Source organism: Bubalus bubalis, chromosome 10 (assembly GCF_019923935.1).
Source record: "Bubalus bubalis isolate 160015118507 breed Murrah chromosome 10, NDDB_SH_1, whole genome shotgun sequence".
Lineage (NCBI taxonomy): Eukaryota > Metazoa > Chordata > Mammalia > Artiodactyla > Bovidae > Bubalus > Bubalus bubalis.
Window position 1 is genome coordinate 55098260 of NC_059166.1, and position 22274 is coordinate 55120533.

At 35.6% G+C, this 22274-nt stretch overlaps 1 protein-coding gene across 2 annotated transcripts in view; it reads right to left on the minus strand.

Moving 5' to 3' along the window:
- ASCC3 (activating signal cointegrator 1 complex subunit 3) overlaps positions 1 to 22274 on the minus strand; it is a 339061-nt gene that overhangs the window by 291309 nt on the left and 25478 nt on the right. For both annotated transcript variants that reach the window (XM_044924341.1, XM_044924342.1), the window contains one exon: positions 8862 to 9421. In XM_044924341.1, the coding sequence (XP_044780276.1) occupies positions 8862 to 9421 (560 nt within the window). The remainder of the gene's footprint in view (positions 1 to 8861; positions 9422 to 22274) is intronic.

Below are 22274 nucleotides of genomic sequence, written 5' to 3' on the forward strand. Positions count from 1 at the left end.
AGTCATATAATTCAACCCTCAACAAATTTCAACAAACTAATCATTGAGTATACATGTCTGTCTTTCCAATAAAAGATCTCATTATTTGCCAAAAGAGCACCTTATATTTAAAGGATTCAGAAAATGTTTGCCTGAGCTGAGATCTGTCTTCATGTACCTTCCACCCAGAGCACTAGTTAAAATTTTGGGCCATCCTTCTTCCACGTACAGATCTTCAAATATTATGCCCATCCTCCTATCCCATCGTAGATTTCTCTCAAAAAGAATAAACAGAGGTTTTTCAAGTGTTCATCACAAAACATTAATTCTACTTCCTTCACTGACCTCATCACTCTCTTCTCTATGCCTTTGTAGGACTGTAACTCCCTTAAAAATCTATGGTGGCCAGGTGCGGCCTAAAGAGCACAAAAAAGAGCTGAACTGTCATTACCCATGTATAAGATTGTACTTTTTTAATATTAAAATTGTCTTGTTAGCTAGCTACATAAGACTGCTTACAAAAATAATACATATGGAATACTTAGCATCTGCTAGGCACTATTTTAAGTGCTTCAAGTGCTTTACATCGTATCTGCACAGCAACCTATATGGTAAGCCTATCACTTTCTCCACATAACAATTACAAAAGCTGCACCTTGGAGAAGTGACTTGGCCAAAGTCAGTTATCAGCAGGAGAGCTAGGATTCATACATGTGTCTGCCCTAAAGCCCATTCTCTCTCTCTCTCTCCCTTTTTTTTTCCATTCTCTCTTAAACACTTGAATTCACAGGTCCCATGGCTAACTCACACTGAATTTAGTTTATTCAAATGCTGCTGCTGAACTAGACCTTCCTATCTCAAATTAACAGTGTTCCTTGTTACAAGTATATGAACTTATATTTATCTGTTTTATCATGTCATATTCAGCCCATTGTTCTAACAATTTGAACCATAAAGAAGATAAAAGCAACATTCAACCAAAATAAAATATATATATATATAGCTAGTGCTTTCCCAATACAGACTGTAAAACTTAAGAGACCTGTTACAGCAGGTAAAACACTTCAACTGTCTCGACCTTTCCTGATTTTTACATTCAGATAAAGTAGAACATGAATTTTCCTCATAAAAATTTTATCCCTTATAAAGTAAAAGTAGGAATGAATAATCTGAAGTGGCAGACAATGTGGAAGTAACAAGAACCTTGGGAGAAAATGGCTATATCACTTCAGAGCATGTAATATGAATATATTCATGTATGTACCTACAAATTAAATACAAAGATACATCTGACCCAAATAACATTCTGACTAAACCCAGTGAGACTAAAATGAAAAAAAATTCATAAAAGAGAGGTTCAATCACGTCCTGAGGATTGCCTTTCTAAGCAGAACACCAAAAAAAAGAAAAGATTCGTAAATGAAAAGATGAATAGACTTGCCTATTTATATACCCAAAACATCTGCAAAAACATTTGCAATCTCATTATAAATTATCTTATTAATTAAGAAAAAGTAACTCAACTTCATCAAATGAAAAATTCGCAATTCTCATAAGAAAGGAGTAAGTGGCCTATAAATATATGGGGGAAAAAATCTTTACCTCAGTAGTAATAAAAATGTAATCAAAACAGTGAGGTATCATTTTCTCCCTAATAAACTGGGCTAGCCAAGAATGTAAGTTCAAGGATACTCTTATACACTACAGGCAGAATTGTACACTGGTGGACTCTTCCAGGAAAGAATTCTGTCAGTACTTCTGGATGCAAAATTTTAAGTACTAGGAATATATTAAAGGGGAAAATGTGTGTGAGCAAATATTTAGCATAAGAGTTTTATCATAGAGAAAGGCTAGATTTAACTTAAATCTTCAGTAGCAGAATAAACTAGGATATGATGAAAAATGTATACTCTGCAGCCACTAAAAAGTATTATACATTAACCAAATCACCATGATATATACATGAAACTAATATCACATTGTAAGTCAAGTATACTTCAATTTAAAAAATGTATACAATAGATAATGTATTGCAGATTTTATTGTCATAAAAATGTTTTATTGTCTCACACAGAAGTGTTAAGTAACAAAAAAGCAATTCATAGACCATATGATCCATTTTTAAATTATTCATATTTTTAAAATATACATGCCAAAATAGTTGCTATGACCATGACCAGATATACTGAGAATGCAGATGATTTTGTTTCTACATGTTATATATAAGTGTGCTCTAAATTTTCTACAATGATACATTTTTTTAATTAGAAAAATAAAGTTGTGTAAAAAACAGTGGACATTAAAAAAATGAAATGACACAAAAGGCTAGAATTTCCAGTAGTCTTGAAAATAAATAATAAGGGGAAAAAACTGGATTCTATAAAACACTATGGCTAGGCAGTAACCATAAACTAAAAAAAAAAAAAACCTAGAGGGACATGAGAGAAAGTATGGTAGCAAATCACAATAAAAACTAACATAATTATACATATATGTCTTTAAAACATAGTATTATAGTATCTATAAAGTTAAATCTCTAAGAATATCTTGGCACATAAAAATGAGAGAAATAACAAAGAGCTTTCTTTACCAAGTTTGAAGCAAGGAAATAAAACCAAGACACATGTTTCTCCATGAGGAAGAGAAAAGAAGTCCATTCTCACTTCTCCTACAGGAAACATTAGCTTAAGACAGGAAAGAGCAGAATAGATACCATAAAGACTGAATGCTACCTACAGAGAAATACTGAGCTTTATCTTATGGAGAAAGTAGTAAGGAATCACTTAACGTCTTCAGATAAGTAACTTCAGGTGTTCAGACCTTGATGAATCATATCCCAAGGTTCAAAAACTACTTACAGATTTGAGGCCAGAGTCTTTGCTATCTCTGAGGAATAATAAAGGAAAACAGAAGTGCCAGATGAAGGCAAAAGTCCCCAATTTAAAAAATAAATGATGTAAAAGATGGATTGTGAAAATTACTTAATATCAATACATGGAAATATAACAGAACATGAACAGAATTCACAAGTAAAATCATGGCAAAATAGTCTTCTTTTTCCTATGAGATTGTTAGGTTAGTTGTTCTTAGATTGGAAAAGCAACTGAAAGTTTGATACCTTTTAAGATGAGATGATGAAAGCATTCTACACGTCAATAGTGTTAGATCTATAGAGGACTGAACAGCTGTATCCAAATTGTGTTGATAATGGATTAATGCTAACAGAGGAAAACTGGGAGTTTTACACTTAAAAAAAAAATACTAAAGAAAAGAAAAATATAACTGCCATCACATGTCTAAAACACAATCATATAAAAGAGGAGACATCTATAACTTTACTTCCCCATGTATAGATACAAGACTAAATGGCAGATGTAATAGGAGCAGTTTGTCAGTTTAATAAACAAATAAGTTAGACGAGGGCTACTCAAGAAAGGGGTAAAATGCCTTTTGAAAAAAAAAAGAAACTCATTAGAATAAGTAGATCTTATTATATGGGCATCACTTGGATAGAATGCTAGACACACACATAATATACTTTGGGGCAGGGTTGGGGGAATGCTATGATTCTAAATATTCTCTAAGTATAACTTTACCCAATGGCAGCTCTCTACTCAGACTTGGGGCAGGGGCAGGGCTCTTCTGATTATTTGGTGAAATGACTATAGAAAAAACAACACATAATTGGTCCTTACAATTGAAGAGATACTATTTTAATTTCAACCTCATTAATGTTGGTGTCCTTATATAATATGAAGACTTTTCATAAAGCATTCATGTTAGACATTCAGCTCGATAATATTTTAAATTTCCTACTCTGGGTACCAAAATCATCACTATAGCCTCCTTGCCAAGCTATAGTGTATATATCAATGTGTGGTCTAGAATCTCCAAGACCCTTTCAGGAGGTCCATGAACCAAAATTTTTTTTGTGATAACAGTCAAATGTTATTTGCCTCCTTCATCCTCATCCTCCCATGAGTATAAAGTGAGTGGAGTTTTCAGAGGCTACATAATGTGTGATATATGAACAGACTGCATGCAGAAGCACATATGGGAATCTAGTTGTCTTATATTAAGCTAGATACTGAAAAGACTTGAAAAAATGCCATACAATCCCATTCTTCATACTTTATATTCTATTTTAGAAAAGTTATTTTTCATAAAAATGTTACTTATATTAATGTAACATATTTAGTGTTATTGGCATTAATGTAATAGATTTAGCTATTTACACTAATGTAATAGACTTAGTATTATTTTAAATGATTTTTATTTAATAAATACAGTATTTAATAACATATTAAAAACTTTGTTTCAATTTTTAACATAATATTCCGTTCAGTTCAGTCGCTCAGTCATGTCTGACCCTAGTAGAACATTATGATAAGCAACATAAAGAAAACTCTATGAGATCCTCCATAATGTTAAACAATGTAAAGCTTGGGAGCCACTTTATTAAGCCATGCTAATTATTCTATATTAAAATTTCAAAGGATGCTGGAATCATTTATAATGCAAATGAGTATTTAAAAAAATAGTCTTTCCTCAAAAGACATTCTAACCAAATAAGTCCTAATTTTTAAGATCAGGTACATATCTGGAACAGGACTGGGTTCAGAAATGAACTTTCATGGGTTAAATAACACCATCTGCATAGAGTCGATAATGCTAATAGGGAATGTAAAATTAGAAAAGCTATAAAGAATGAACCTCAGCTGCCCAACTGCAAACTATGATAATATCAATATAACTCAAAATTCACTTTTCCTAAGAACTTGTTACACATAGCTTATCAATATTTACATCAATATTAATAACTCTGCAAATAGCATTTAATCCTGAAATAATACCAAGAGATATGTATACTCCATTTCCAATATTTTCAAGTACTTTTCTATTAATTTCTTTTTTATTTTACCAAAGATTTTAAAATCAGAACTCACTACAAAAACTGAATTCAAGACTTTTAGAATAGTGAGACTTATAAAAGCAAAAGAGGAAAAAAAAGAAGTAAAAATAATAATTCTCTGAATTAAGAACTACCCTCTAAGCATCATTTAATTAACTACTTGAAACATCTATATATAACAAGGCATAGATAAAATTTATATACTGATCTGTAAGGTATCCACTCTAATAAAACTTTGCATACATGGAAATATATAATCCTTATTAATGTGGAAGGCAAGAATCTAACATCCGAGAACCTACAGTTTGTGGAACATTATGCTAGGTAGGTACTTCGTATATAGTCTCTCACAAATCCTTACAGAGACATTGTGAAACAAAGGTTCACAAGAGTTTAATAACCTGCCCACCGTCAACAATAGGTAAGTACACAAAGACAGAATTTCCTTCAGAGCCCTTTAAGTAAGTGTGCTTCTCTTCAAAGAATTCAGTGACATACCAGCGAGGACAGCAGGCTTGTGCTGGTGACTAAAACAAAAGGCCCAGAATACCTACCAGTGTCTTGCTTTGTGACTTTAGGAAACAAACTGGGACGCGGGTTTGGGGGGTTTTTGTTTGTTTGTTTGTTATCTTTATACATAGTATACCATCCTTACCTTGCAGAACTATGAAGAAACTGGTTATATCAAGTGAGACAGCTTGGTCTAACTCTCTATATAACAGGCATTCAAAATATGGGAGTTTTGCTGTTATTAAAACTACTACTTTCTTGGGGAAAGTTTCTGTTGAAAGTTCACTGACTATGTGATCCTATTAGGACCAAACCTATTGCTACAATTCTGGTTACAGAAAAGCAGCAGCCAAGAAGATGTCCATACCAACCACGGATGAGTCCTGATTAAGAACATAATCTGAAATGTTTATATCTTATCTTCTTCTGGGTAGTTAAAATGTACTAACTTTAAAAAGTATTTTTAGAAGTAAGTAAGTCTCAAGTGTATAAAGAATAAAGAGTCTAGCCCAATCAAATTCTTAGGCTTAATCATAGTAACTATGGCCTTAACAAATAAATTACCGGGAGTCAGAGTTTAAACTTAAAGATGCAAAGTAGGAAAGGAAAAGAAGATTGTACTCAGAAGCCTAAGTTGGCTGTTTTATTAGTTCAACACTCAAAGAAACACAGAATTACTATAAATGCAATTCCCCACAGAAATTTTAAAACTCATCTTTAACAAGTTCTCAACATTTCTTCCTTTCTCTTATTTCAGCCAATTCCATATCTGGAATTCTGTATAAGGAACAGATATTGTTTCTGAAGAAATTGTAAATTAGAGTAAATGCCAAAGAATCCTAACCATACTTAAACTGCTTGATGTTTCAAAGCATCAAACCTAAGGAAATGTACAGAACTATTTCTTTGCAAAGAAAGCACACACTGGAGTCACGGATGTCTGAGTTTAAACCCTGAATTCACTATTTATCCTGCAACCTTGGACAAATTTCCCAGCACCTCTATAAAACATGTATCTCCAGTGAGCAATAATCCATGAGGCCACCAAACATGTCCTTCAAGTACCAGCAAAACAGGGGTACCAAAAAATGAGAAAAACTTTTTTTTTTTTAAGAATTTGATGTTTGAAAAAGACATCAATTCAGCCACAATGGTAAAAATAAAATAAAATTTTATTAGACTTTCTTATATTTGCTGTAGCATGCTTTTAATTTTTAAAAAAAGTCTATGGGAGGGGAGAAGAAATGCCTCAGCATTTAACATTTTCAGTGCTTAAGGTCTCTAACAGCTTTTAATCCAGTACGTGAAATATTCACTTACATGTTAAACTGTCCATAAAATCCTGGTTGAAAATCATTAAACAAGATCAAGCAGGGTGCATCTACAGGTTTTAGAGTGGCTCACAATATACCTGAACAAAGTGCATAAGGCTTTACCTTATTTGGCCCTTACCTCCCTGCTCATCCTTGTCTCTGACCGTACCCACTCTGCATATCTTGCATCTTCACTCTAGAGACTACAGCCCTCAAAACACACCTTGCTTTTTCTCACACTTAAAATATGTTCCTTACCTTTCTGATCCACTTGAAGAAGTTAAATCTTGTTGTATTTTAAGGTTTGGCTCATGCTTACCCTCCTCTATGAATACTTTTCCTACCATTCTAACTCCCCTACGAAATTTATGACTGACTCTTTTACGCCCCACTTCTCTTTGTATACAGTATCATCATACCTAGGTATCTGGGAGCACTTACTTATTGGCATGCCTCCTCTGACTAAACAACAAATTCCCCAAGAGCAAGGTTGCTGTCTTATGCATCCTTTTATGTTCAGTAAGTAGCACTGTACCTAGTGCTACAACATATGATGAATGGATGAAAGCATGAATTCACTCTGTCCCTGAAGTTAGGTACATTATGAAAACAATCTTGAGAAGAAGAAAATGTTCTTCCAACAACCAGTTTCAGTTATATACTTAAGAATTGTGGTGAAAAACTAAGAAATGCAAACTTCACTCTAGATACTCTAAAATAAAAAGAATAGTTTTATGGCTCACTCAGACAAATATCCATGAGTTTGATGTTTGTAAGTTTCAGTTTACAATAATCACAGCAAAATTGCTATGTATTCAATTATAACAAGCAAATAGTAAAATTTTCTTTATATCACAATTTTTAAAAGAATGTTACTTTTCAGAATGTCAGAGAGAACCACTCATATCTGATAAATTAAGTGTAAAACATTAAAGGTAAACAAGACTGATCAAAGAATTAACAGCATGTTAACTTACTTTGAAACTATAGTTAATGAGTATAATATCTAACTACCAGGGGTTTAGTCCTCCAATACCTATTTCTCCTATTCCTTAAATTTTTCTCCCCCTTCTGGAAAAAAAAAAATACTACCGAGATGTTTTTCTACATTTCTGATACTCTGTGTGATTTTAAAATTATTAATTTCAATAGCAACAACAAAAATAATTGCAGCTACCATGCAGTATTTACAAATGCTACTTATCATTTCACATATGGTATCCCATTTAAGACTTATACCAACTCCATAATCAATGTATTCTTTTTACCCTGAGACAGTTCAACTACAAAACAGATTCCAGGAGATTCAACTACCACAAGTCTCACTATCAGTAAGTGGGAAAGGAAGGACTTCTGATTTCAAAGCCTCTGCCCTTTCTATTAATACAACAATATGCCACCTCTCTTCATCCTCATCAAATATATTACTCATCCAGTATTAAAACTGGGTTGACATTATTTGACATTTATATCAGAAAATGAATATAATGTCATGATTGAAAGCAACCGAAACCCTTCAAGATAAACTTTTCATGTGACAGTAAGAGTAATTCACCATTTTTTGAGTAACATCACCAAATGGTGGCATAGAAAGGAATTAAAATAATGTTTCCTTTGTGTGATATAAAAAAACTTACAAATACACAATTCTTTATTGAACAAGTAATATAAAATAGTCCAATTATTTCCAGATCAGTTTGTTTTTGCAAGTTTATTCTTTCAATCATAGAAACTAGCCAAAAATATTTTGTAAATCAGTAAGTCATTCAACAGACAGATAAAATTTGTGTTTTGAAACTTATTTTCATCAGATATTACTAGATTAACCATGTAATTTATCATTCAAACCTATATACTTTTTGAAGGGACACTTCTAATTATTACAATGTAACAACAGGTTTAACCAGAACTGTCCCAGTAACCAGGTCATGTGGACACCCTCACTATTCCCCTATTCATTACACTCGCAGTCCTCCTGCAACACAGTGGAGAAATATGCATGCCTACCATGTAAAACCATTTGGCTACATATTTGATCACTGCAGCACAATATTAAAGTACTTTCTTTGCTAGACACCCATATTTTAAAAGGCTATTCCATTAAGATAATGCACATTAAGATAAAACTGCAATAACTTCAACTGTACCTCATCCTGAAGTTCATCACCACTTTTAACAGAGGCAAGCATATCATATAAAGTACAGCAAAGATCTTCTATTCTTGTTGCTTCAGCCATTTCGTTTAAAGTTGCATTTAAGTACTTCTCAACTTCACACCACAAAAATGACTCGTTTGTTTTTTCCGCAGGCTTGCGGTTCAGGGTGGAATGCTCCTGAAGGTGGTCAGTCAGAAACTTCTTATAATCCAAGCTTATAGTTTTCTGGGATTCACCATTTATTGGCAGTTCATCAAAGTGGTCCAAATCATGCATGTCAAATGAAAATGCTAAATTTTTACCAAATAAAACTCGATCACCATTTTCATCGGTTGTCATCTGGACAAGAGCAGTAAGACTGTCTTTACAAAAATGAGAAGTAATTCGATTAGTAGCATCACAAGCTGCAGTGGCAGATGATGATGGAAAGGGACCAAACATCTGTTTGATAGCCTTTGTCTCCTGGTGACCAACACAGTCCTTCAAGTGAAATGTCTTGAAGAGAAATGCGGCTGCACTTTCAATGGCTTCTTTCCCATTATCTGTTCCAACTATTCAGACAAAAGAAACAGTATTAGCTTAAATGGATCATGGTTCAAGCTTCCATTTTCCAAAAAAAACTACTACAAATATTCCTCTGAGCAAATTCAACAGTGAAAATATACTGATATTTAGATATAGTGAGACAGATGAAGATAACCAATTCAGGAACAGGAAAATCCCTTTAAGGCCATTCCCAAATTCCCAAAGAATGGCATTAGGTAAATAACCCATTGTCAGTATTATACGTAAGATAGACACTACCTATAATAATCCCTTACCTTTTTCTAAAAACTATTTGAGGCATTAGGTAAGACTTATTTTAAAAAACCAAATTTTGAAACTTGATTTGATGAGCTAGTTAAATAAAAAAGATGCAAAAAAAAATCTGAATTATAGACTTCTGGAGCTGGAAGGAAGCCAGCTCCCACAAGTTACAAATCCATAACTTTCTTTCCATGTACCATACATCTGAGATGGCAAGAACAGATTTATAGTTTTCATTCAAAAATATTTATTACTACATAAATCAACTACACTTCAACAAAAAATAGTTTTGAAAATATTTAATACTATCAAGGATGTACATGAAAAGAATCTTTTAAAATAAACTCAGCCACACTACAAAAGTTTTTTTAAATTCTGCTATTGAGAAGAGGCCAAAAGTAAATTCTTATGAAAGTAAGAGGAAGTTAAAAGGAGCAGCCCCTAATTTCTTTAAGGCATTAGTATCTCATATCTAATTCTCTCAAAAAGAAGAAGAGTCTATAATTATGTCATAGAATTCAAAGAATATTCTTAGAGTAAAAAATAAATTCTGAGAAGGCCTGAAAAGTCAGTAAGACTTCCTAAAGTAATATTTGTAATGTTAGTAATAATACAATTAACACCATCATCTTCTTCAAACCATAGCTCCAATTACATCATTAATCACAAATCTTGAGCAGCTTATGATAAAGTTCAATGCCTGCATACATGCTAAGTTGCTTCAGTTGTGTAGGACTCTTTGTGGCTCTATGTACTATAGTCCGCCAGACTTCTCTGTTCACCAGATTCTCTAGGCAAGAACACTGGAGTGGGTTGCCATGCCCTCCTCCAGGGGATCTTCCCAACCCAGGGATCCAAACCAGGTCTCTATGTCTCCTGCACTGGCAGGCATGTTTTTTACCACTAGCGCCACCTGGGAAGCCCCATAAAACTCAGTAATTCAACCTAAACTCCTATACTTTATTTTAAAGTCATGCCTGACGCTGATCCATTCTGTTTTACCTGTTTTACTCGCTACTATACATTTCCTACTCTAGCCAACAAGAATTTCTTAACATCCAAAACTCAGGTCCTGTTCTAGTTGTTCAGTCACTAAGTCGTGTCCAACTCTTTCCAATCCCATGGAGTGAAGCATGCTAGGCTTCCCAGTCCTTCACTCTCTCCCAGAGTTTGCTCAAAATCATGTCTGTTGAGTCACTGATGCCATCCTACCATCTCATGCTCTGTCGTCCCCTTCTTCTCCTGCCTTCCTCCTGCTGGGTAAGCCCAGTGTCAATGAGAAATGATGATGCTGAGTCAGTTTTTTGAATCAGAGGGCTAAAGTACTGGAACTTTAGCTTCAGCATCAGTCCTTCCAATGAATATTTCAGGGTTTATTTCCTTTAGGATTCACTGGTTTGATCTCCTTGCTGTCCAAGGGACTCTCAAGAGTCTTCTCCAGCACTCAACATTCTTTATGATCCAACCCTCACATGTGTACATGACTACTGCAAAAACCATAGCTTTAACGATACGGACCTTTGTCAGCAAAATGATGTCTCTGCTTCTTCGGACAATGACTGAAGCCATGAAATTAAAAGATGCTTGTTCCTTGGAAAAAAATCTATGACAAATCTATACAGTGTATTTAAAAAGCAGAGACATCACTTTACCGACAATGGTCCATATAGTAAAAAGTGTGATTTTTCCAGTAGTCATACACGCATGTGACAGCTGGACCATAAAGAAGGCTGAGCACTAAGGAATTGATTCTTTTAAACTGAGGTGCTGAAGAAGACTCTTGAGAGTCCCTTTGACTGCAAGGAGATCAAACCAGTCAATTCTAAAGGAATTCAACCCTGAATATTCATTGGAAGGACTGATGCTGAAGCTCCAATACTTTGGCCACCTGATGCAAAGAGCGGACATATTGGAAAAGACCCTGCTGCTGGGAGAGACTGAGGGCAGGAGGAAAAGGGGCCAACTGAGGATGAGATGATAGTATGGCATCACTGACTCAATGGACATGAGTTTGAGCAAACTCCTGGAGACAGGACAGGGAAGCCTGGCATACTGCTGTCCATGGGATTGCAGAGTCAGACACCATTTAGCAACTGAACAACAACTAGGTTTGTCACAGTTCTTCTTCCAAGGAGCGAGCATCTTTTAATTTTGTGGCTGAAGTTACCATCCACAGTGATTTTGGAGCCCAAGAAAATAAAATCTGTCACTGTTTCTACTTTTTCCCAATCTATTTGCCATGAAGTGATGGGACTGAAGGCTATGATATTAGTACTTTGAATGTTGAGTTTTAAGCCAGCTTTTGCACTCTTGTCTTCCACCCTCATCAAGAGACTCTTTAGTTACTCTTGGTGTTCTGTCTTTTTTTTTAAGATTTGAAGTCCTTAAAAAAAATGGTTATTATTATTATTAATTTGGCTGTGCTGGGTCTTAGCTGCAGCATATGGGACCTTTAATTGCTGCATTCCAACTCTTAGCTGTGGCGCGTGGGATCCAGTTCACTGACCAGGGATTTTAACCTTGGTAACAGCAGGTCCCGCTCTACTCTGTGCCTATTTCCATGCCTTTATTAAATCTTCCCCAAGGCCTGACCTGCCTCTTGATAAACCTGTATGCAGGTCAGAAAGCAACATGGAACAACAGATTGGTTCCAAAAAGGAAAAGGAGTGCGTCAAGGCTGTATATTGTCACCCTGCTTATTTAACTTACATGCAGAGTACATCATGAGAAACGCTGGGCTGGAGGAAGCACAAGCTGGAATCAAGATTGCCAGGAGAAATATTAATAACCTTAGATATGCAGATGACACCACCCTTATGGCAGAAAGTGAAGAGGAACTAAACAGCCTCTTGATGAAAGTGAAAGAGGAGAGTAAAAAGTTGGCTTAAAGCTCAACATTCAGAAAACTAAGATCATGGCATCCAGTCCCATCACTTCTTGGCAAATAGATGGGGAGACAGTGGAAAACAGTGGCTGACTTTATTTTTCTGGTCTCCAAAATCACTGCAGATGGTGATTGCAGCCATGAAATTTAAAGATGCTTTCTCCTTGGAAGGAAAGTTATAACCAACCTAGATAGCATATTAAAAAGCAGAGACATTACTTTGTCAACAAAGGTCCGTCTAGCCAAGGCTATGGTTTTTCCAGTGGCCGTGTATGGGTGTGAGAGCTGGACTATAAAGAAAGCTGAGTGCTGAAGAATTGATGCTTTTTGAACTGTGGTGTTGGAGAAGGCTCTTGCAAGTCCCTTGGACTGCAAGGAGATCCAACCAGTCCATTCTGAAGGAGATCAGCCCTGGGATGTCTTTGGAAGGAATGATGCTAAAGCTGAAACTGCAGTACTTTGGCCACCTCATGTGAAGAGTTGACTCATTGGAAAAGACTCTGATGCTGGGAGGGATTGGGGGCAGGAGGAGAAGGGGACGACAGAGGATGAGATGGCTGGATGGCATCACTGACTCGATGGATGTAAGTCTGAGTGAACTCCGGGAGTTGGTGATGGACAGGGAGGCCTGGCGTGCTGCGGTTCATGGGGTCGCAAAGAGTCGGACACGACTGAGCGACTGAACTGAACTGAACAAGGCCTCTAATTTCTCAAATCCTACCCATGTTTCATAGTTCAGCTGAAATGTCTCTCTCAAAGCAAATAAAATACTGTGTGCATTGTTTTATTCCCTGTTACCTAGCCAAAATAAGTGTCTCAATAGATTTAAACCGTTGAATTTGGGGGACTTTCCTGATGGCCCGTGGCTAAGACTCCACTCCCAATGCAGGGGGCCCGAGTTCCATCCCTAGTCAGGGAACTAGATCCCACATGCCACAACTAAGAATTTGCATGTAGCAATTAAAGATCCCACATGATGCAACTAAAACCTAGTGCAGCCAAATAAATTTTTTTTTTTTTAAAAAAAGACTACAAATCTTAAAAAAAAAAATAAAAGAAGAAGAAACTGCTGAATTATCTGAACCCAGGCCTCAAAGACACCAGACTACTGTTTTTACATTATACCACCTGCTTAGGTAACTTTCTATTGTATCTGATATTTACACATGTGTGTAGAAGACTAACGATTTATTCAAGTGAAGTTAAGCACACAATATAAGTCCATTATTTAATTCTTCAAGTATAAAGTCTATAAAATCTTCCATGATTATAAAGAATTCATAAAGCACCATCTGACATATTCTTTTAGTACTTAGGAAAATACATAACAAATATCTTCTAGAGATCAAATAATGCCTTTAATTAATTAAATAGTTTTTGTGTACATTTTAGTTATTCTGTCTATATATGAGATTTGGAGAACTTAGGTTTTGGATAAGTTATGGATTGTGATAATTCAATAGATAATTCAACAGGACTGGGACTAAGGAAGTCTGACTATAAACGGAATTCACATTTGCAAACTCATTCTGTACCTAACATTATACATGTGCTCTTTGGTAAAGGTATTATTTTGCATCTTGGATTTTTCTTACACAATTTACTAAGAACTTTTAAATTAAGTTATCTTAATTCTTAACAAAATTATCTCCATTTTATAGATACTACAAGAGACTTTAGATTAAATTTGGGAGAGATCAAATAGCTATTTAATGAGCAAGATTCAAAGAAGTCTTCTAACTCCTAAATAAACTCTTTCTACTACACTACACTTCTGGAAAGTAGATTTATCTCTTAGTTATTTGGGGTTTTTTTTTTTTTTTTTTTTTTGGTCACTTTTGTGACCCCATGGACTGTAGCCAGCCAGGCTCCTCTGTCCATGGGATTTTCTAGGCAAGAATACTGGAGTGGACTGCCATTTTCCTGTTGCCTGCATTGGCAGTCAGATTCTTGACCACTGGGCTTACTAGGGAAGCCCAGATTTATCTCTAATTCTCATTTGAAGTTGCTCAGTCGTGTCAGACTCTTTGCTACCCCATGGACTGTAGCCCACCAGGCTCGTCTGTCTATGGGATTTTCCAGGCAAGAATACAGGAGTGTGTTGCCATGCCCTCCTCCAGGGGATCGAGAGCCTAGCGGCCTTGTCTCTCCAGTCTCTTATTATCTCCTGTATTGGCAGGCGGTTTCTTAACCACCAGGGTGATCTGCAAAACCCAAACATAATGCAGTGATCCATGTATCTTGCTATAAAATAATCTCCACAATATATTTTAAGTGAGGGCGAAAAAAGTAGGTTATCAGTTCACTTTTGAAGAAAAAATAAATTGCAGATTCATTAGGAACACCTATAAAGATCTAAAAATTTTCTCAAGGTTTTAAATTTTTAATTTGAGCCCTTTTGTACATCTATAAAAAAAATTTAAGTAACATACAGATACTTTTAAACTTAGTTCATAATGGTCCTTCACACATATTATTAATAATAGCCTTGCCTAATTACTAATTCTTCTGGATAACCTGCTGTGTGTTGCGCTTTGCAACACTATGGACTGTAGCCTGCCAGGCTCTTTTGTCCATGGGGGTTCTCCAGGAAAGAATACTGGAGTGGGTTGCCATGCGCTCCTCCAGTGGATCTTCCCAACTCAGGGATCGAACCCAGGTCTCCCGCATTGCAGGCGGATTCTTTAGCGTCTGAGTCACCAGGGAAGCCCTACTTTACCGCATCTCTAAGGCAGATTGCTAAGAATGAACACAGTTCTACAGCACAAATGCTGTCACTTCAGTCATGTCCGACTCTGTGCGACCCCATAGACGGAAGCCCACCAGGCTCCCCCATCCCTGGGATTCTCCAGGCAAGAACACTGGAGTGGGTTGCCATTTCCTTCTCCAATGCATGAAAGTGTAAAGTGAAAGTGAAGTCGCTCAGTCGTGTTCGACCCTCAGCGACCCCATGGACTGCAGCCTTCCAGGCTCCTCCATCCATGGGATTTTCCAGGCAAGAATACAAAGGGGTTTCTCAAAATTGAAACTCTGCACCGTGCTACTCGAGAATCTGGGAGCTGCAATTTTTGAGAAGTATTTGAAAGCAGCATTCTTAGCACTACTGGCTCTCCAAGAAACTGACGATCACATTTTGAAACTAAGGAACTTCTCTACAGCACTAACGCACTTCTCCACAGCACTAACGCATAATGAAGACGTGGATCAAGCCGCGTTCAGGTGACTGCACATGCGTGTCTTCCAGCCTGGGGCGGAGACGTGCGTCACTGCGCCCGGTCCGCATGTGATGACGTATCACCACAGGGGGACTGGCTGTCAGAGAACCCCCGATAAGAAGGCAGCTCAGGATTGGAGCAGAGAACTGTGTGCCCAAGGAGGTCAGCAACAAGGGTGCCACCCCAACTTGCTAGTAAAGGCCTTCCTCCCCCCCACCCCAGCAATCTTTTAGTGCAAAATATTAAGAGTTAAAAGGTTGAAACTTACAGCTTTTTAAACTGCCTACCTAAATAATTAAAAAAGATGAGTAGGAAATTTGAATTGAAAATGAATAAAAAATATCTATCAACTGTTTACATCGTTGCTAAATATTCAATTTAGAAATTGTCAACAAACGAGTTCCCTGACCAGTTAAATCTTTAATGTATGGGAGAAAATATTTTACAAATTTTTTGTTTCACGTTATGGCCAAACTTTAAATGTCCATTTTACCCTTGACACTTGAAAAACTGTAAATACCAAAATATTACAACCCTGCATCACAGAGTTAACTTAAGCTCATTTCACTTGTTAAAAATAGCAAGGTAGGAAAGAGGCTATAAACATTTTATATTTGAATAGAGATTAGCTAACTGATAATTATGATTAAATTTACTTTATAAATATGGAAAATACTTGTATCAGCTTTCCGAGAACATTACATATAAAAAACACAAGTGATTTAACTTAAAAAATTTATGATGCAATAGAGGTAAACAACTACCCATATGGGTTTTGGGGGAATAAACTGAACAATTTACGTGATGCAAATTTTAAATTGCCATAGTAATGTAATAATAATGAGTTTCATTATATTAGAGAAATTGTAACTCTGTGCATGAAAGTACCTCATCAAAATCTTGCGTTAAGTGGGTAAAGTATTCAAGAAATGTTCAATGTATTAATTTGAATGAAGTGCTTAAATACTAAGATTATTTCTAGATTGATATAGAAATTACTGCCTTCCGGGTGAGCAAATAATTAAATGAAAGAAAATGAACAGAGAAACATATTTGGTACCAAAAAAGGGAGTAGTAACTAACACAAGAGATTAAAAATAGACCAAAACATGTCCCCATGATTTAAAGTCAACTATTTAATTTTACATATATTCATTACAAAATGTGAATACTCATCTTACATGGCAGACTTTTAAGTCAGCATCCAGTCTCTATATTATCATTTCTACTAAAAATTCTGCATCAAATTACAACCTGACTTCTCAAGTAACCAAATGGCTAACATAAAAGTTTTGATGTTATATAAAAGCTTTTTTATAATAAAACCATATATTGAACATCACTAAGCAACATTCTGAGCGACTTCACTTTCACTTTTCACTTTCATGCATTGGAGAAGGAAATGGCGACCCACTCCAGTGTTCTTGCCTGGAGAATCCCAGGGGCGGGGGAGCCTGGTGGGGTGCCGTCTATGGGGTTGCACAGAGTCGGACATGACTGAAGTGACTTAGCATAGCAAAATCACTGCAGACTGTGACTGCAGCCATGACATTAAAAGACACTTACTCCTTGGAAGGAAAGTTATAACCAACCTAGATAGTATCTTGAAAAGCAGAGATATTACTTTGCCAACAAAGGTCGTCTAGTCAAGGCTATGGTTTTTCCAGTGGTCATGTATGGATGTGAGAGTTGGACTGTGAAGAAAGCTGCGTGCCGAAGAATTGATGCTTTTGAACCGTGGTGTTGGAGAAGACTCTTGAGAGTCCCTTGGACTGCAAGGAGATCCAACCAGTCCATTCTAAAGGAGATCAGTCCTGGGTGCTCATTGGAAGGAGTGACGCTGAAGCTGAAACTCCAATACTTAGGCCACCTCATGTGAAGAATTGACTCATTGGAAAAGACTCTGATGCTGGGAGGGATTGGGGGCAGGAGGAGAAGGGGACGACAGAGGATGAGATGGCTGGATGGCATCACTGACTCGATGGACGTGAGTCTCAGTGAACTCCGGGAGTTGGTGATGGACAGGGAGGCCTGGCGTGCTGTGGTTCATGGGGTCGCAAAGAGTCGGGCATGACTGAGCGACTGAACTGAAGGAAATAGAAACTCTATCCTTGAACAAATCTTATAGCTCACTGAGAATTAACTGACCTTTTTTTTTTTTTTTTTAAATTCTAAGGGGGAAAAATGTTTTAAATATACACTTGAGTGCTGCATCCATTTATCAGGCACCTAGTAATATTATACCTGCTAATACAATACAGAAAATTAACTGGAAACTTTTAAAAATACCTCTACCAGAGGGCAGTATAAATTGCCTTATACTTAAGGGGTCATAATAATTTGTAAATGAAGAATATACTGATAAGCTAAAGCAAATTGTGAAGAGTTGATCCTATTTCCAACTCCTGCCATTGCTACAACAGCCATTTAACTTACAGCTGTTTTGCCATATCGCCAAGTAATCTGGACTGCCTGTTTATACATTTGTAAAGTCATCTATGATTTTCATTAAGTTATTCAGCTTTTTCATGTTGCAATTTCTCTTGTGAAAGAAACATAAATATAACACACCTCTGTCCCTTAGCATTCAAACCACAATCTAACTCTGTCCCAAGTTTCCCTCTTTAAGAATTCCTTCCTGATTTACCCTAGGAAGTTCCTGACCTTTTGGCACCACATCACTGAGCATATACATCTATCATAACATTTAACCACTCAGAGCACTATTTGTTTACCAATGGCTACTGGTACATCTAGGTTATAATAAAAGTATTCACTGACAATCATTTGCCAGGCTTTACTTTAGGCACTTTGTAGTACTTCTTCATGTAACAACAACTACACATAAGAATTATTACTATCATCACATTATATAAGAGGAAACAGATTCAGGGATATTAATTAGCTCTCTATGGCTCAGTGGATAAAGAATGTGCCTGCCAGTGCAGGAGACAGAGATGCAGGTTTGATCCCTGGGTCAGGAAGATCCCCTGCAAGAAGAAATGGCAACTCACTCCAGTGTTTTCACCTGGAAAATCCCACGAATGGAGGAGCCTGGCAGGCTACAGTCCATGAGGTCGCAAAGAGAAGAACACGACAGAACAACTAAGCACAACACACACAAACACAAATTAGCCACCCACTAGTAAATGACAGAACTGAATTTGTACCACATATATTAACTGATAACTTGAAATTATCTAGGCTAAAAGAAAATATGAAAACTGAAAACAAAACAAAAAGATGGTACAAAAATACAGTTGCAATATCCTAAACAAAATACTAACTTACTAGAATCATCCATATTTCTAAAAAATAAACTATAAGCAAGTCGAGTTTATTTCAGGAATGCAGAGATGATTCAATTATCAGAAAACCTAGCAAAATAATCTACTCTCAAAAAATTAACAAAGACTCTAATGCTAAGATATGACAGCCAGAAGTAGAGCAGACATGGTGAACAAAAGCCAAGAAGTACAAAGAAAAGGACAAACCATTAGCAGCCTTAACCCCTAACATAACCGAGCTGAATTCTGCAGAGGGAGGGTGTCAGAGGAAAACAAATAAACTTACTTGCTCCCTATCACTTTAGTAGGTTTTCATATTTGAGTTGAATACATTCTTAAAATATATATTTATGAATATATAAATGTCATAAAAACAAAAATAGGCATGAGAGTGATAAATACCAATTTTTAATTCTATTTATATCAGTTACCAGAGACTGAGCAAGGTACATAAACAGTTCTGACCATGTCAGTAAGATTTTATTTTTTTAAAAAAGAAAACTGGAAGGAAAGATAGTCAAGTGTTAAGCTAAATGGTGAATACACAGGTATTTGCTATATACATTTTTAATTTTATCAGTCTGAAACATTTCATGAAAACTGATAATATGAAAAGCACAATTTTTATGTTTTTGAACATAACAAGATATATACAATACAAACACAACTTAAAGAATTATCACAAAATGAACACACCTATATAACTTGGGTAACTACTTCCAGAAACAGAACATTATAAACTCCCTAGAAACTTCTCCCATATTCATTCCCAGTCATTACTATCCTGACTTCTGAAACCTGACATTAGTAATGTCTAGTTTTCAATTTCATATAAACAGAATCACATGATCTGTTCTTCTGTTCAGCTTCTTTAAGTCAACATTACATTCATAAGATGCGTTTACAAAGTTACACGTAGCTGTGGTTTATTATTGTTATAAGGTAATCTATATATCATGATTTATCCATGCCACTACTTAACAGTGAATTGGGCTGTTTCCATCATAAGGTTTTTACAAATAATGTAGCCATGAACACACATGTCTCTGCATGTACAGGCACTTACACTGGATACTTATGTACCTATTACTTTGTATCAAGACTTAAATTTCACTTGTCCAACCACAGAGGAGCCTATCAAACAGTTATTCAAAGCAGTCATACCAATGTAAACTCTAATAGAGGTGGATGAAAATTCTAGTTTTCATATTCTTGAGCCTCACCAACAATCGGTATGTCAGTCTTTTTAATTTTAACCATTTTGATGGGTATGTAATGGCATCTCCCTGATTACTATCAAGGTTGGGCATCTTTTCATATTTATTAGCTATTCCATTATCTTCTGCAAAGTGTTCAAGACTCTTGCTCATTTTTATTTACACACAATTATCTGTCCTTTTCTCATTGATTTATAGGGCTTATTGTAGACACAAGATATCTTTTTGGTCATATGTTGAAGATATATTCTCCCACTCTATAACCTGCCTTTTTACACTGAAAGAATAAAATGCATTAATTTTAATGTAGTCCAATTTACCAATCATTCCCTTTATGAAAGCTGTTTTTTGTTTAAAAAATTATTCTATATCCAAAGATCATGAAGATATTCTTCTATATTATCTTTTAGATTTATTGTTCTGAGCTTCAGTTTCATTTTATAAGTTGCTTTCAATTATTTGTATTGATACATTTTTTTTGTCATATGTACATCTAGTTGACCCAACACCACATACTGAACAATCAGTCATGGCTCACACTTGAAGTCCTTCATGATAAATCAAGTATTCTAATATCCACGGGCTAGTTTCTGGACCCTCTTCCATCTGGTCTGTTTGTCTATCCTTGGATCAATACCTCACTGTCTAAATTACTGATCTTTATAATAAATCAATATTATTATATCCAAAGAGTAAGCTCTCCCTCTTTGTTTTTCAAGGTTGACTTGGCTGCTCTTCACCTTTAATTTTCCATATAACTTTCAGATTATCTTGACAATTTCCATGTACACACAACTCACAAACACAAACCTGCTTAGACCTTGATTAGATCACACTGAATCTGCTGATCAATTTGGATAAAAATGATAACTTTATTGAAGTGTTTCCATCTTTTGTATATCCCCCTATTGATTTAGGCCATCTTTAATTTCTCTCAATAATACTTTAGTTTTTCATGAAGAAGTCCTGTTCATCATTTGTTAAATTTACTTCCAGGTATCTGATAATTTTTAGTACTTTTGTAAATGGCGTTTTTACAAATTTGCTTCTTGCAAAGAGAAATAAAACTGATTTTTATACTGACCCTGATAAATTAATTTTCTAATGACACATCTATGTCTACAATGAGTAATTAAATAAATTAATATTAAGGGCCAAAAACACTATTTTAAAATAATTTATAGTATTTTCTTCCTCAAGCTAAGTTTTATTATTAAAACATTCTTGAAGGGAGAATAAAATTGTAAAAAAGACACGGGAATATATCAAATGTAAATCTGAGAGGTAAGAAAGTACTTTAAAATTACAAAACTTCTTTAAAAGCTGTTACTTGAAAGACACTATCAGGATCACAGGTAGTCAAGACCACAGTCAACTTTTAGTTGGATTCTCAATACTTCATTTCCTTATTGAACATCTACTATATGCCTCATACCACATTAGGCACTGGATGGAGTACAAAGACACTGTGATTCCTCGGATTCCTGTATCATTAAGGCATTCACAGTCCATCAGTGAAGGGACTGAGGTAAATACCAAACAATGAGAAAGTACTCTTAAAAAGGTATGGAAGAGATGCCATTCGAATGGAACACCGTCTGCTAACATTAATAAGGAATAACAACATTAGAAGAAGACATGGATGAAGCCTAAGCCATTTCTTCAGAGATGAGAAGCATTTTACCAGATGAACACAATGGGGAAAGTTATTCTAACACATAATTACAAAGAGAAAAAATAGTGAGTACTTCCCAGTAAAGTATTACAGTAAATATTACATATGTTAGGAATAAAGGTTACATGTGACAGAATGGGAAGAAGATAAATTATTCCAATTCATAAAGGAGCTTTTCTTTTCCCATTCTAAGGAATCTGGTTTAAAAAGTTAATAAAGAAAGAAAGTGAAGTCACTCAGTCATGTCCAATTCTTTGTGACCCCATGGACTGTAGCCTACTAGGCTCCTCTGTCCATGGAATTTTCCAGGGAAGAGTAC